This window comes from Parasteatoda tepidariorum, chromosome 7 (assembly GCF_982258835.1).
Source record: "Parasteatoda tepidariorum strain Cologne lab strain chromosome 7, Ptep-v5.0, whole genome shotgun sequence".
In the NCBI taxonomy this organism is placed as follows: Eukaryota; Metazoa; Arthropoda; class Arachnida; order Araneae; family Theridiidae; genus Parasteatoda; species Parasteatoda tepidariorum.
The window spans coordinates 85,317,714-85,334,101 of record NC_141761.1 but is presented as its reverse complement, the minus strand read 5'-3'; the positions used below and the strand labels follow the sequence as shown (position 1 = coordinate 85,334,101).

The following is a 16,388-nucleotide window of genomic DNA, read 5'->3' as shown; positions in this document are numbered from 1 at the left end:
CACGAGGGCATAACTGTCAGATCATGTAATGCCGAGAAGTTAGCACTATGATTCTCAGTTTCAGACAGATGTCAAAAGCAGCATTGCATAGCAACCTTGGATGCCGTTATATTATTAGGGCTAGCAGTCATATGCTTTCATCCTTTTTCCTCCAATCCTTAACCAGAGTTTGACACACGTGACTCGAATCAACCAATAGTGCAACTCCAGTTTCAAATGGCTCTGTCTCTTTGTCCTGAAAATTAGGAGATGTAAACTTTGATATTTTTTCGTCTATTTAATAATCAATTGTAATTTTTTTAATAAATTTATTTTTAAGACATCGCTTAACATGCACTTGATACTATTGAAGTGATTCATTTTAAAATCCAGGTAAGTTTTTCTTTATTATCACGTGCTTTAATGTCACTGACCAACCACAGTCTCGTACTAAATTTTTAAAATTAAAACATAAATATAACATCGTGTTGACAGTAATGAAAAATCATATGCTACAACCACTTTAGGTTTCTCGGTTCATCTGCTAGGTATGTATTATTCCTTAATTTCGTTTGAAATATAGTTACTATTATTTTAAATTATAGCACCCCTGTGAAAATGGTTGAAAATGAATTAGTCGAAATTGACAGATAGTCCCTTATACAGAAAAATAATATATTTTATCACATTGAGAGTAGGTTTTAAAAGTTGAACTTAACTTCGTTATTTGAATTTAACTTCTGTATTCATGTTCTTTTTTAATCAATATTTTTACTGGGGACAATTTATGTAAATAACATTCATTATTTACTATTTTTTAAGTGTATGGTGACAGATATTTTGTTTCGTTTCTAATATTGATATTATATATTTTTTAAATTGTTGGTTTTACATTTAACTGCATTGTTAGTTTTACTATAAACTGCATTTATGGTCTCATTTAAACCTAGAACATAATAATTATTTCATCTATGGTGTTGGCAGAAAAGTAATTATGATTGGCACAAATATTGGTTTCTGCGATCGTTTAAAGATTTAAATAGTGGTTCCAACGTTATTTCTTATTTGTTTTTACGAAAGTACTTATCCACTATTATGAATAATTCAAACAATACTTAATTAGCTTTTAATTACTATGTGTAATTAGTTTTTGATTATAATGCTTTGTTTTAACAAAGTTTCAATTATTTGTGTGTACATTTTTATCATTGAATTTATGTTCCTTTATATTTTTGTGGTATGGTTAGTTATCATATTAAAACTGTTTATCGTATTTAAAGCTCTGTTCAAATGTTTTCTTTTTTTTTTAATCATAAAATGTTTAAAGTTTTTCTACAGTATTTGTCAGTTTTCTGTACATTCTATTATATCCAAACTGTTCCAGACTTTATTCCATTGAATTTAACAGTAATCAGTTATTTCTAAACAGTTTGCACATATTGTTTTAATATTAAACTGATATTAACATTGCGGCATCAAGTGTCTTTATAAATGTGGTTTTTTTCTTGGTTCAAGACTTAATCGTTCGTAAAAAGTAATTAAAAGAGTTTTTGAAAAGTTGATAGTTAAATATTTGCTTGTAAACAACATTGCTTGTAAACAACATTTGCTTGTAAACAACTTGTATCAATAGTTAATTGAATTGCTTGCTTTTGGTGATATCACATCTTATAAGCTTTTCTATTTGCTTTTCTGGCATAGTTAATCTCCGAACGTCATATACTTTGATTTTTTAAAAATAGTTGTAAACTTGGTAAAAATGCTGTGTTATTACTAGCAATTTGAGTTTTCATTAATTAAAAAGAAATTGCTTGAAAGACATAGGAATTTGATAATGAGAGTTAATATGACTTATATGCTGTATATTTTGAATGAAGACTTTTAAAGCATTGATGAAAGTCAAACTAATTAATACATACATCACTAGGTTTTGTTGATTTTTGTATGATCAGTATAATATATATTTTACCAACATATGGTATAAAAATATAGTAATATTATAGAAATTCTTTAATAAATTAAGTACCTTTATCTGTAGTTAAAAACAAACATATTAAATTTTCATTATGCTGTTTATTTTGATAATAGGTTAGTTGAATTAACATAAACTTTTAAGCTGTTAAAAATACACAAACTGACTCCAACTGCATATTTTTGATTGGCAATTTAACAATGTTCACAATAAATATCCAAAACTGTTATTTTCTATTTACCTTTTCATGAAGTTTTTTTTTTTTTATTTGTTCTTTGCTTTTTACTATAGTAAGAATAATTGTTTCTCTTTTATACTGTAATATTTTTATGATGTATTTAACCTTAAAAAATTATAAATTGAGATAAAAATTTAGTATTATGAATAAGTTTCTAAGTACTTGCTAATTGACTACAATAAAACTTCTAAACAATTTAAGTAGGGTGTATCTTTGATTATATAAAAACTTTTATTTGCTTAAAAAAAAAAAAATTCTGAAAGCGATATAAAAATTGATGTAATGTTGAGTTTGAGAGAAAACTCCATTCGCAAGGCGAGCCAAATGTGAATTCCAGATTCGTCAGACGTTCTTCACATCTAGTGAGTTTTAAGATTGAGTGCCTATTTTTTATGCAAATTAAGTTTTTGTTGTATCTTTATGCTGCAGTTTCATAGGATTATTCACTTAAATTAAACCTTAATAAAAATTTAATTATTGATCTAATAATGCATATTCCATCTACTGACTAGCTTAAAAAAATATGTAGACGTTTGCCGTCTGGGAGTGACTATAAATTTTGCAGTTAATCTTTTTCTTTCTGTAGTATTATTTGTTTATATTGTTACATTTCATGTTAATGAAATTTTAATGTTTTTAAAAATTTGAAAAGTTAATGCAATTGCACTGTGAACTTATTATTGCTTACTTCTATGAACTTATTATTATTTGAACTTTTAAAGTTCTTTATATATTTCTAACCATTTCATAATATATGTTTATATAATAATAAATTTCAATAAACTAATAATTATTTTAATATCACATCAGCTAACAAAAGCTGAATCAGAGGTCATTAAAATCTTAAATTTTTGCTGATTATTTAAACATTTATTATTTATTTTTTAAATAATAAAAAAAAATTTATTCAATATAAAAATATTTATTTACAAATATAAAATGGCTGTGAATTTTGTTTTGATAGTAAGAAATTTTTTAATGTTGATATTTTTTTTTTGAATTCACACTTATATTATCAACAGTGAAAAAATTAAATTATAAAAATTCTTTGCTTTTCTTAAAAAAAATTTCAAAAACCCCTTGGTAGTTTTGAAATTTTTCAGTTTAAAACTCCTTTTATATCCAACTGTGATTAATAGTGTACTAGTGCTTTTTATTTAATATTTTTCAGACTATTATATTTAGATTATTAATAATAAAGAAAATTAAATAATGAGTACACCATGCTTTATTTTCTTTTTAACATTACACCTTATAGAATTTTAATTTTTTCAGTTGAAGATGACGTTCTTTGACGAGACCTTTAGCCTGAGGGAAATGATAGATTCCGATATCAGGCATTACAAAGCAGAAACTGGAGAAGGGGACATATCAAGCCTTGGTGCTTCCCATTTAGATTCTACCACTTCCCATTCTCATCACCTAAACTCTATTATAGATTCCGACCTGTCCGACGATGGGGGAACTGGTTGGATGGATAGTTCACAAATTTTCAATACCAGTGCCGAAATAGACGAACTATCGTGTGTCGATCCCCAAACTGTTCTTCCAGTTTCTATACCTGTTTCTATACCCTTATCTTCCAATGACAGTTCTAATATGTTAACAAGTAACAATACTTTGACAATTTCCACTTCCGGAAGTATAGCTGTGACACTACCAATTCAGGTGATCACCTCCAATTCTGACATGACAGATGCCAATTTGATCTCATCAATGCCAACTCCGTCCCCAAGTCCGCACAACATGACTTCACAACAGCTATTTTCTGAACACGATACCGATACGAGTCAAGACAGTGATAGTCCTAAACCAAAATTCAAAAATAAAAACGTCAAATCTAATCAACAGCACAGTGTGGTCGAAAATGCTTATCCTAAGCCAGCATATTCCTACAGCTGCTTAATAGCGATGGCACTTAAGAATAGCAAAACTGGAAGTCTTCCTGTCAATGAAATTTACGATTTCATGACGTAAGTTATGCTACTATATCTATAGTTTTTCAAAATTTCAATTGTTTTGCTCATTATTTTGTGTTTTTGTTAAATTTGTAAAAAAATAACTAAGAACTAATAAGTTTCTTTAATACTGTTATAAGTTTCTTTTTTATTTGTCTCATAAAATCTTAATTTTCTCTACTTTGCAAGTGTGATTTTTAAATTTCTCGTTATAATCATGGAGATGATTGTGCTCCGGAAAAAACTGGTTTTTCTCTAACCCTGATTCGGAAGTTTCCAGAAATCCAAGGTCCTGAAGTTTTAGGCAATCATCGAACACATTTATGTGTAATATTTCTTGTATATTTTGTTTAAAAATATTAGAACTAGAATTTATACTTGGCATCTCTTTCATTTGTAAATAATTTTTTTGATAGAATAATAAATGTGATTAGAGATAAAAGTAAACTTATACATAATTATTCATTTAAATTATGCTGCATAGAAGTTATTTAGAACTTCAAGTTTTGAAAATATCGATTTAAATTTATAAAGACACTAATTATTTGAAATGCGTCATTAATGATTTTGCTCAAGAAATTTTCATGATTTTAAGTTGGGCTCACAATCTTTTTTTTTTTTTTTTTTTTTTTGCCTTAATTCATTTAAACTATATTTGAATTTTTGGAATAATTTTTTATTTACACAAATATTGTTTGCCAATTCAGAAGTGTTTAAATATTTTAGCTTGTGAAAAATATTATACTACTAGTTATGTTAAACCTGTCTAACTTATTTGTTTGGAATTTTTGTTCTAAGTTTTATTTAGTGCTTTTGCTTGTTTCAATTATCTGGAACAACTTTATTTTCTACCTGTGAAGTTTTTAATATGTCTTGGAAGAAAAAAACATTTTTTCCCATGGGTTTTTGCTACCTATAAAAAAGTTTTTCTCCTATAGTTTTTACTGTTTTTGTAAAAAGAACATTTTAAGAAAAAAAAATAGTTTATATTTAAAGCAATATTGAAACAAGAAATTTGAACATAGTTTAAATATTCTTGTAAAGATTGATTATAATTATGATCATTTTAAAGACTAATGCTCTAAAAATTTTGTACTTCTGATAAAAATATTTCTCCTTAAACCTTTTTCTGTCATAGAAGTGTTATGGATTCTCTATTATACAGTGAATACTCATTTTAATGCTGTATGGCATATTTTCCTGATCATTGCCAAAATGCAAATATTAAATTTACAAAAATTGTATTTTTATAACAATTTATTGAAAAAAGTAATTTTGATTTACATTTTTTAAAAGCCCTTAAAGGTGCTTTTTTTTATTCGAGATTTGTAAAAAGTGCTTAATTTTCTATCTTTTAAAAGAGATTTTTTCTTTGCTCTGTCGATTGTCATTCTAAATTACAAGATATGCACTATTTTCAAAATTTTCTCTAATATTTATCAGAAACCAGTTATTTTATCATCATGTGAAGTTTGTGAAAAGGTTTTTGAATTTTATTGACTTTACGTTCATAAATTAAGAACTTTAAACAAAAGAAAAAATAATTTTTATTACAGCACAGATCCTAATTATGATTTTTATTTTAAAAAGTGATTAAAATATTTTTTAAGTTCTTAAAGAGTACTTAAAAGGTGCTTATTTTTTGTTGAAAATCTGGCTTCACATCCTTAGAAACTATTCTCATCAAGTTAAGTATGTTAAACTATTATAGTGTGGTTATTACATTATGAGTTATTTAGCACTCTATTATAAAAATAGACTTATTATAAATTTATGCTTAAATTTTCTTTATACTATATAGTCACTCTTAAATTGAAAAAAGAATTATTGAATTTTCAGAATAAAATTTTAATTTATCAGTTTTGAATGTCCAGGAAAATTAAATGTCACCTTAAGCTGACTATAAATTTTACTTTTCAGAAGGCTGTTTAGTTTTGTAAATTATAACTCTTAGTTTTTTCTTATTACTGTATTTTTTAAGAGTATTCTTCCCCAAAATTGTCCCGATTTTCTTTTTGGTTCACTATGAAGCCTGTTTTGACATTAAGTTTATCATGTATTGATGAATAAAATTAATTTTTGTCCAAAATACATTTGTGTGCTAATATATTTTCAATTGTCTGGTCGTGTGACTTTATAATAACAAAAACTTTGGATGTAACATTTCTATCGTAGTTTTTTTTTTTTAAATATTTATATTTGTTATTCTCATAAGTTTAAAAATCTTTATACTTAAAAAAATATTTTTTATATTTGTATTTTCATTTTAGCAGAGATAATTTTTAAAAAATTTGATCTTAAAAGTACACATACAAAGGGAAATAAGTGAAATAATCTAATTTTATTAAATGATTGTAAAAGCAAATTTGATAGGGAAGATCACTCAGTATTTTACAGTGCCATTATCTATCTCACTACTGTATATTGTTAGATGTTCCAATAAATCTTTTCAAGTAAAAAAGAAATTTTTTTTTAAAGAAAATTTTTGGAAATTTATGAAATTTTTTTATCTTTCTGGTTATTTTGATATTTTCTTTATGTATATGCTGTTGTAATAAAGTTAAGGTTTACAATGAAATAAAATAGCATAAAAAATTATCATTATTATTTTAATATTTAATTTTATAGTTTTTGATTCATATTGAAAACCTTATGCCTAATTTCTTTAGTTTTTAATAGTGAGAAAATTAGCCTCTCCTTATTATGAAAAAAATTAGTTTTAAAACTACAGAGGTGAATCCAATAGTTAGTTTCCACTATTCACTTGTTTATTACTATTCTTTCTTGCTGCAAGCAGTGCATTTGGTTAGTGTTAGTATTTAGAGTAGTGAGACAAAGTTTGTTTTTCAAATTATCATTTTAATTTAGAAGTTAGTACATTGTTGACAAGGTAATAAGTGATAACGATTAATAAGTAATAAAAATTCTAATATTAATTTAATATTTTTAACCTCTCAAACCTCATGTTTACTATCTTTTCACCATTTATATTTATTATTAAATAACTACATGTACTATCTTCACTATTTAACTGTCATTTCATTATTTATTGTAATGAACTAAATGACCTAAAAAAATACTGTACTCAACCAAAAATATAAGTGATAAAAAGGCTGAAGCACTCCCTAGTGAAGAAAACACAATCATATAAATTGTTGCAAATCATTTTCACATAGCTTAATTTTATTTCAATAAAAATATTTTATTGTAGATATCGAGCATCATAAAAATGTAATAATTTACATTTATTTAAATTATTAAAAAACATTCTCACAAAAGTTGACTGTGATAAGGTTATGTTTTTGTTTAAATAAATTTGTCTTACCAAAGTAAAATAATTAAGGCAGGTTAATAGATAGTGATAAGAAAAATTTATGTGCATTTTAATTGAAGTATTTATTGAAGTACTGCTATTACTGTTATGTGTTACAGATCTGTTATGTGTGTGGAAGATCTGTTATGTGTTTATTTGCAGAGCTTTAAATTAGAATCGTTTGCAATAATGTTCCAATAAACTTTGTTATTTTGATCAAAAGATGTCTTTTGTTTTTGACAATTCCAATTAAAGCAATGTTCATGTTTTCCTCTTATTTTTATGCACTTTTTAGATAATTATTTTTTTTAAAAAACAAATTTTCTTTTGCAGGGAAAATTTTCCATACTTTAAAACAGCTCCTAATGGGTGGAAAGTAAGTTTTTGTGCAATATATTGTATTTTAATTTTTCCTAGTTTTTACCAGTTTTTCTACTTTTAAAAATGCAGACCTTTAGAAGTCTTGAAGGTTTTCAAACTTTTCTATATAGCTGTGACATTTATAATTATAAGAAAGTGTTTAACTATTTTAAATGTATTTATTTTTCTCTTTAGGGTAAAGCATTCTTTATGTCAGATCTTTCTGTTTATGAAACTCTCAATAAATATCAAACTACAGTTGAACCTGTTTATCTTGAACATCTTTATTTCTAAGACCTCTATCTCAAAATTTCTGAAATTCCGTACATTTACTGTCTAAAATCTGTATTTTCCATGTTTATGTTGATTTTTTTTTCCTTAAAAACCTCAGTTTCTTGAACTTCTAATGATTGAGCCCTAATGCGAAAACTTTCTTTATCAGTAGAACTTGCAGACAGAGATGAATTTCGTGAACCCACAGGAAGTAGGGATGAACAGATTGGGGGTATTTCTTGGAATTCCCTGCACTTTAACTAGAAAGGAATACAATGATTCTGGCAGTAAGGGGTTGATGAGTAGGATGGAGTGACCACCAGGGGATAGCTTTTCAACATCGATAAGAAAACTAGGAATAGAAATTCATTTTCACCTCAAAATTGTGACTAATGGATAATTAGAAGTTTTAAAGTGAACAATAGAAAACAGTTGGTCCGCAAACTTGTTGATGCTATCAGAATGACTGTTATGCCGAGAGAAATGTCTCTAAAAACTATCCTGGCTTTAAGAATAGCTGTGAAGATGATGAACAAGAGGTTGAGGGCATCAGTAAAGAAGATAAAACTGTTGACGCTGAAAATGCAGGGCCAGATTTGTAAGAGTGGAATGCAATAAAATCTGGATTTAATATTGACATTAATTTTAAAGATTTTTACAAGTGGGCAACATGCGGAACATGAGCCGATGCGGAAATCAAAGATAATGTCAAAGGAATATCAGATGAAGATAGGACTTTTAATAGAATTTCTTACTTAAATTAAATTTTTTTAATGTGCCTGCATAACTCGAAACCTCTTTATCTCAATTTTTCTCTTTTCCCATGAGATTCAGGATAAACTGGTCCAACTGTATTAGTAAGATACTGAAATATTAAAAATTAAGTATTTTTTAAATCACTGATATTTTTCTTGTTCCCAAACTTATATTTTTCAAACTTATACTTGACTTATATTTTTCTTGTTCCCAAAAAAGGAAAATAAATAAATGAAAATAAACTTTCCGACTGTACAAATGATTATGATTTTGTGGTAATCAAATGTAGTTGATAGATTTAACTTTTGATTATTTAATAGTTTTTATTTCTATGAACTTAGAAATGCTGAAAGACAAAGTTTTTTATTTCCTTATTTTACAGAAAAAATGCAATTTTATTGATGTTAAAAAAAGTTTCGTAAAATCGTTTTATTGGAGTTAAAATTCTATTTCTAATATTGTTTCTTTTCTTAGCACAGTGTTTTTTATACTCTACAAAGAAGAGTTAATATTATGTTATTTTTTTTGTTCTAGTAATTTCAAATTTTCTTTCTTCTGCAGCTAAGTATGTTAGGTTTATTTAGTAGTTTCAGTTTAGTAGTGCAAGCATTGCACTACCTTGTATGAGTTGTAGTTTAGTAAATTGTGTTGATAGAAGTTTATTTAAATTTTTGTTCTAATAGATTTTGTAATTTATCTTCAAATATCCAACGAATAAAACTGTTTGCAGTTTTTTGTTTATGAACAATAATTATTTTATTAGTAGTTATGTAAAACGTGTGTTTAATCCTTATAATAATATGTGAAACATATAATGCCTAATATGTAAAACATATTAGGTAGATTTTGATATACATCCAACTTTTTAAAAAAAAAAAAAATTTCGTTTTTTTTCTTTACAGAATTCTGTACGCCATAATCTCTCCCTCAATAAATGTTTTGAAAAAATTGAAAAACCTTCTGGAAACAGTGCACAAAGAAAGGGTTATCTTTGGGCTATGAATCCAGCAAAAATTGAAAAAATGGAAGAAGAGTTACAAAAATGGGGAAGTAAAGACCCTGCAGCTATTAGAAAAAGCATGGCTAATCCAGGTAACTCATTGGATTCTAACTTAGCAGTGAATTTATATATTCTTGAGAATTTTTTCTTCCTAGTCTATTTCACAGAATTTTCAGTGCTAGTTTTTTTCTTTAAAAAATTGCATAAAATTTTATTGTTTTCTATTTTTCACTGATATTTGTTAGAATTTTAATAAAAGATATATGTTTCTAATTTTTTGTTACATCTGAGGATATTTATTAATTAACACAAAGTTTAATAGTTTCTACCAGGGAGCTAGAGATATAAATCCTTGCTCGCTCTAGAACAGCAGTTCCTAAATTGTGTTCTTGGGAGCCTTAGGGTTTCGTAAAAAGATCACAGGGATTCCATAAGTTATCATTTTGTAGCATTAATATATAATTACTTAAAAAAATATTTTAAACCATCCATTTTTATATTTGATAAAAAAAAAAAAAAAACTCTTTTGAAAAGAATTTTAAAAATTCTATTTTTTATATTTTGCAATATTGCTTATATATATGCTTATTTTATTCATATTTGAAAACTTATTTAGTAAGAAGATAAAAGAAAGACAAATTTATTCTAGCCTGTACTCCACACCTGTTCAATTCAAAACAAATAACATTAAAAAAGCTCAAATTATTGTTTAAAAAAATATTTTTCTTAATGTTGAAGCAAAAAAAAATTATTACATTAATTTAAGTAGGGTTATGTACATTTGTGTATTATGTATTAACATTTATAAGTCAAATGAAAAATAACAATTGATATAAGGGCAGATTTTAAGGTTTATTTTAAATAATTAAAAAAAAAAGAACACCCAGCTTTCATTAGGGGTTTTGAGTGAGAAAACGCGCCCAGGTTTTTTTGTGAGGCATATGGGCGGGTCAAAAACCCTGATTTGGAGAATAGTATTTGTAATCCACATATGAGGCATATTATTCCATTAGTATGTAAACATCAGGGCTCATTATGGTCATTAATAGTGATACATTGAGTTAACCAATTATAAAGTTTTAATTGCTAGTTACATGATAATTATTTTTTGCTTTCAGAGAGGTTGGAGTTGATTGAGAAAGGGGAACTGAGAAATGAAAGTGATCCTGAAGTTGAAGATATGAATATTTCCCAAGTTGCAGAAGAAGAAAAGTATACTCATGAAGAAAAAGAGAATGAGATGAAAGTGCAGAATATGGGCAATGAGATGCTCAATAATGATTTTCCAGCTCTTGGGGAATCTGTCAACATAGATGCCTGCATTGATTTAGATCTTCAGGTATACTTTGTTACATTTCAATATCAAGATATGTTATTTTCCTATTATAATTTCTTCAGACCTTTCTTTAAGATACAATGTTTATCACATGCTTCCAATTGTTGAGATTTAAATATATTAAAGCATATATTTTTGTTCGGAGAAAATGCTACCTATAAGTGCCGAAATATTAAATGCTACATTAAAATGTTTACAGCAATAATAAATATTTCTGCTCTTGCAAAAAAGTAGCTCTGTGACTAGAAAAAGGCATTTCTTCAATATATTTGAAATAAAATTTAAAATAGTTTTTCTAGTAATAATAAGAATTTTATTACAGCCAGTTATGAAAATTTTTATAACATCTCACCATTAAAGTTTTGTTTAATATTCATCCCATCCATTATATCTCAATTTTTTTTTAATATATATATATATATATATATATATATATATATATATATATATATATATATATATATATATATATATATATATATATATATATATATATATATAGAAAACATTATTAAATCTGAAATCTAAAAAGAGTCTAAAAATCATTTTGGTTTAATCTGAGCTCGAAAAATTTTACTTGCTCTGTTTTACATGTATTGCAGGACATGTTAGTCTAATGAAGATTGTATACCACAATGAAGATTGTATGTCCAAACATCTTTTTCGAATGCATATTAATAAAAAAAAACTTGTACCTGTGAAAGAACAGTCTGTCAATCTGTTGGGGGGGGGAGTTAAATTATATCTACGCTAACACTTTTTTACGTATAAATTACAGGGTGCGTACAGGCTCCTTATACTCCTTGGAAATGAAAAGTCTCCAAGGAGTACTTGGAACTACTTAGATTTCCAAATTAGTTCTTAGAAACTCCTTAGATTATTGCGTTGCATAAGCGAACTTACTAAGTCCGCTGATGAATTTGTTGTCCAAGCAGGGAAACTAAATGATGTGGCTTAGCTGTCAAAATCTAATAGTTTTAGAAAAACTTCCAAGGAAAAAAAATTGAATTGCATGTGTTAGAAGAAAAAAATAACAGCAAATAATTTAAATTTTACATGTTACAAGCAAACTTAATTAATAATTTACTGTGATTTTTTTTTTTTTTTTTTTTGTATGAAATGCTTTAGATTTTCTTATGTATTCAAATTTAAAAATATAAGATTGGTAGATTTTTATGTTAATCTGTAACATGTGTACTTTAACAAGATTTATTAAAATATTTGAAGCTTGAAAATGTATTTTCAACAAGATTTATTAAAATATTTGAAACTCGAAAATGTATTTATGTGTAAAAGTGATAACTTTATTTATTTTTCTTGATGAAGTTTGACAAAGTCAAAATTTATTTCAAAAGGGCTAGAAAAAATATGCAAAATATACATTTTTGCAAGTTCCTTATAATAACTGCTTTTTAATTGAAAAAAAAAACTGTCTAGTTATCTTTTGCACAAAGTTTTTAAATTTTTGAAAAGTCCATAAAACTTTGGGCTCCTTGAATACTCCTTGGATTTCTTCTTCTGATCTCTGTATGGACCCTGAAATCAGGAGTATTTAGTCAAAAAGTATCTGAAGTATTGCCTTGATCTGAATAGGTCGAGGGATACGTGATATGAAGATGACAGATCAGAAAAGAGTTTTTAGTTTTTATCAAATGTTAGTTTTTCTCCTCTGTTCTCCCTTTGCAGAGCTCATTAAAAAGTATTTATTTTAAAAAATCAACCCTAATAATTTCTTAAAGATTTGATAAAAGAAATATTCACTTATATAAAGATTAATTGTCCGCATGTACGTCTACTCAGCTTAGTTCGGTGAGATTATTGCACTCTCGTGCAAATCTGCTGCTTTTTGCAAGATATTCTCAATTTCAGGTTTCATTTTCCACCCTCTGATATTGAACCAAAAAATCTCTTAATCATTTTATAATGGCTAATATAATCAAGAAAAGAGTTCTTTCGCAGAAACTAGTTATTTTATCATGATCATGTAAAGTCTAAAAATTATTTTGTATATAATGTTTAAAAATAATTTTTGAGTACTTAAAAAGTACTCAAAAGGTGCTTATTTTTTGTTGAAAGATTTGGCCACGCACCCTGTTTAAGGTTGACAAATGTATATCCTTCTTAAATGTTTAGTTTTGTGTAATTTCTCCTTTTCTGTTTATTTTCTTAATTTTCTCACTCTTTTTTTCAGACAGTTTCTACCAGTTAATTTTAATTATTATTTTAGCGTGTTGCACATACAACCGAATGAAACTCACGTAACATTAAACTTTACACTTTATCCAATCATTTACCTCACTAATTTTCGTTTTACAAGCTTTAAAAAAGTGACTAAAAGTGACTAAAGTGACTAAAAGTGACTAAAAACGATGACTAAATTAATATTCCATTTGCTACTTATTTTCAGAAGGGAATCTGGGAAGATCTTTGTGAAGATAGACTGCAGTTTCTCAATGACAGTCCATCAAGCCCTCTCTCTCCAAAAAACTCTGAAACAATGGAAGATGAATTATCATTAGAGTCCACTCCGTCCTCACAGAAGCCCTACTTAGCCAGCTACATATATAAGCGTGCATCAGGATCCAACAACAGAAAGTTCTCTCCCATCAAATCTGGACCAGGCAAGAGTCCCGCATAACGCTAAAAAAAATTAGTTTGTGTTTTTTTTTATTTTATCTTTTGCATCTCTGCATTTGCGACTAGAGAATCAATTCTCTCTTATGCTGTTGTGTGGTGATTCTCAATGAGTTTTTAGAAGAATTTCATTACTTCTGACAGTTCATGTCGCATACATTATACATCCACTGACTTAATTTGCATTTAATGTGTAAAAAAATTTAAAAAATCTATAGCATACCTGTCTTTTAATATGATTATTAGATGTTATCACCTGGACCCTTTATTGATGACTTGAAAATTTCAAAAATGTGATAACTTTTAATTTGTATTATAAAATTAACAGGAAAAAAAGCAAATTCACTTGAAATTGTATCATAAATTGCCCAATTTTCCTCCCTGTATCAAAAGGTGATTCTTTTCAACCCCTGATTTTGATTTATTACTTGTTTAGAGGTTTTTAATTTTAAAAAACGACTAATGTATGAAAAGAAATGCTTTTATTTTATCGTTAAAAATTTACTTTTTTTTCCTAATATTACCAATATGATTTTTTTTAATCCATTTTTTGTAAAGATGCTACTAAAGGTTTCCTAATGAATTATTATTTTTAAAAAATAGGATTTTGCTTTTTCCATTTCTATCGCAGTTTTTTAATGTTATCTTTTTTATATCATTAAAATAGTGTCCAATTCCGGTTAAATTTAACTTTAAATTTAGATGTTAGAAGAATAAATATTTTATAAAAGAATGAGATATTTGTGTAGAAATTTTTTAAGAGCTTTATTTTGATTTTTTTTACTGTAAATAATTACCTATTTTAGTATTGCCAATTTTTGTATAGTGTGTAGTAAATTTTTTTTTTGTTAAATTATGACAGGTATGCTGGAAAAAATTGCTCTCTTTCTTATAAAAGAAAATATATATATATTTAACATGTACTCTATATACTGTTTCCCAATAGTTAATTTCCATGTTTTTGACAGTAAGAACTGGAAAAACAAACATTAAATTTTATTTTTATCTAATGGTTTTTCATAAAAATGTACATACTGTTTGCACAAAATTAATACTAATTGACATTTTATGTTATATTTTTAATCCTTCCATTTTTTGCATTTACTCTCCATTCATTATCTCTTCCATTTTAACCCCAGTTTCAGTACTACTATTACATACATCAAGCAAAAAAGGATTCTTCTTTATGAAGTAATTAATGTGTTTTGTTTAAAAGTCTGATATAAGTTTGTCATCCAATATTTCTAGATTTAGCCATTTTCTTCTAGCCTTTTAATTTTAACATTTTATAGGTTTCTGTGCCATCAAAGTATTTTTTAATTTCGCTAATTACTCAATTTAATTGCTCAGAAGCTTTTACGCATTGCTTATGGAAACAGCCTGTGGTTCTATTCTTGCTGTATCAACCTTGAGCAAAAGATTATGTGAGCCCGAGGAATCTCAACACATTGTGATCAATAATTTTCTCCCTTTTATCAAAAATACAGCAAAAAAAATTTTTTTTTTAATGGCAGGCACTTGGTTGTTGTCCCGTTGGCCACAGGAATGCCAGAACTGCTACTCTCTTCTCGACAAAAATTAACTTTGCTATAAATATAGAAACCAGTCCTGTTTTTTTTTTTTTTTTTTTTTTGTATATTTTGTAAAGCCTCATTTCACTTCAGGCATTTTTTGACAGTTTGATTTTCATCATATTTTCACCTGCATTAATTATTATCCATTTTAACATTTCTTTTTTCCTTTAATTTTATTGTTATCAAATTGATAATGATTTAAATTTCTTTCCTAAGATTGAGAGCTTTATCACATGGAATATTTTTCTTATTGATCAAGCAAACGCACAAGCATAAATATTTGTGACAAAGACCTACAAGTCTTGAGTGTTTTTTTTTTTTCGTATCAGTCTATTCTTAAGTTCAGTTTTTCAGATTGTTTTCTAACAGGAAATTCAGTTCTATCTTTTTTTAAAATGTTTTTTTAGGATTCAATCATTATTTTTAATTTTCACTGCTCACTTTAAATATTGTGCTATTAATAATTCTAATGCTATTAATATAAAAAAAGACTAAGTAAGTGCAACAACAGCTAAGTTGATGACATTAAGTATCGTTAATTGTTCAAGAGCAATTGGCAGAATTATTTCTCTTTCTGATCGTATTTATTTTTAAATGCTTATACATATGTGATTAGTATACTTAGTATTATAGAAATTGATTTCTCATTATCGTTGTGAATTTTGTTGTATAAACATCTAAGTGTAAGTTCACAGAACAATTTTGCGTTATGAGCTTAGGTGAGTTGTTTTACTAATGTTATTTTTTTTCTTTGCTATAATAAAATGATCACTTTTAATTAAAGTTATCAAGTGTTCAGTTTTGTATGAAAGTATTAAGAAAATAATGAATTTAGTATATTTATCTAATTATTCCTATTTTATCTCAAGGAATCATTGGTTTCATTACAATGAATTGGGGAAGGTAAAAGGTTTACTGCAAATCGAAATTTGAATATCATGTCTTCTTCAATTTCGGGGAAAATCTTATTATATATATGCTAGAAATTTTGATGC

General features: G+C 26.5%; 1 protein-coding gene across 3 annotated transcripts; it reads left to right on the top strand.

Moving 5' to 3' along the window:
- The first annotated feature begins 18 nt into the window (after positions 1 to 18).
- On the top strand, positions 19 to 15,382 carry LOC107447480 (uncharacterized). Of its 3 annotated transcripts, none has more exons than XM_016062410.4 (6): positions 19 to 372; positions 3,465 to 4,162; positions 7,794 to 7,836; positions 9,752 to 9,941; positions 10,968 to 11,188; positions 13,593 to 15,382. In XM_016062410.4, exons 2-6 carry the CDS (start codon positions 3,471 to 3,473, stop codon positions 13,821 to 13,823), a joined length of 1,377 nt encoding a protein of 458 aa, XP_015917896.1. In that variant the 5' UTR covers positions 19 to 372; positions 3,465 to 3,470; the 3' UTR covers positions 13,824 to 15,382. The 3 variants fall into 3 exon arrangements, with proteins under 3 accessions (XP_015917896.1, XP_015917895.1, XP_087024301.1); XM_016062409.5 differs by having other exon boundaries at positions 207 to 527; XM_087168175.1 differs by lacking the exon at positions 19 to 372 and adding an exon at positions 778 to 802.
- The last annotated feature ends 1,006 nt before the right edge of the window (positions 15,383 to 16,388 follow it).

Coding starts and splice junctions, on each gene's coding strand:
- LOC107447480 (XM_016062410.4), top strand. CDS start 3,471: ATGACGTTCTTTGACGAGACCTTTAGCCTGAGGGAAATGATAGATTCC. Junction 7,837..9,751: donor CAGCTCCTAATGGGTGGAAA/GTAAGTTTTTGT, acceptor TTTTCTTTACAG/AATTCTGTACGCCATAATCT. Junction 11,189..13,592: donor GCATTGATTTAGATCTTCAG/GTATACTTTGTT, acceptor ACTTATTTTCAG/AAGGGAATCTGGGAAGATCT.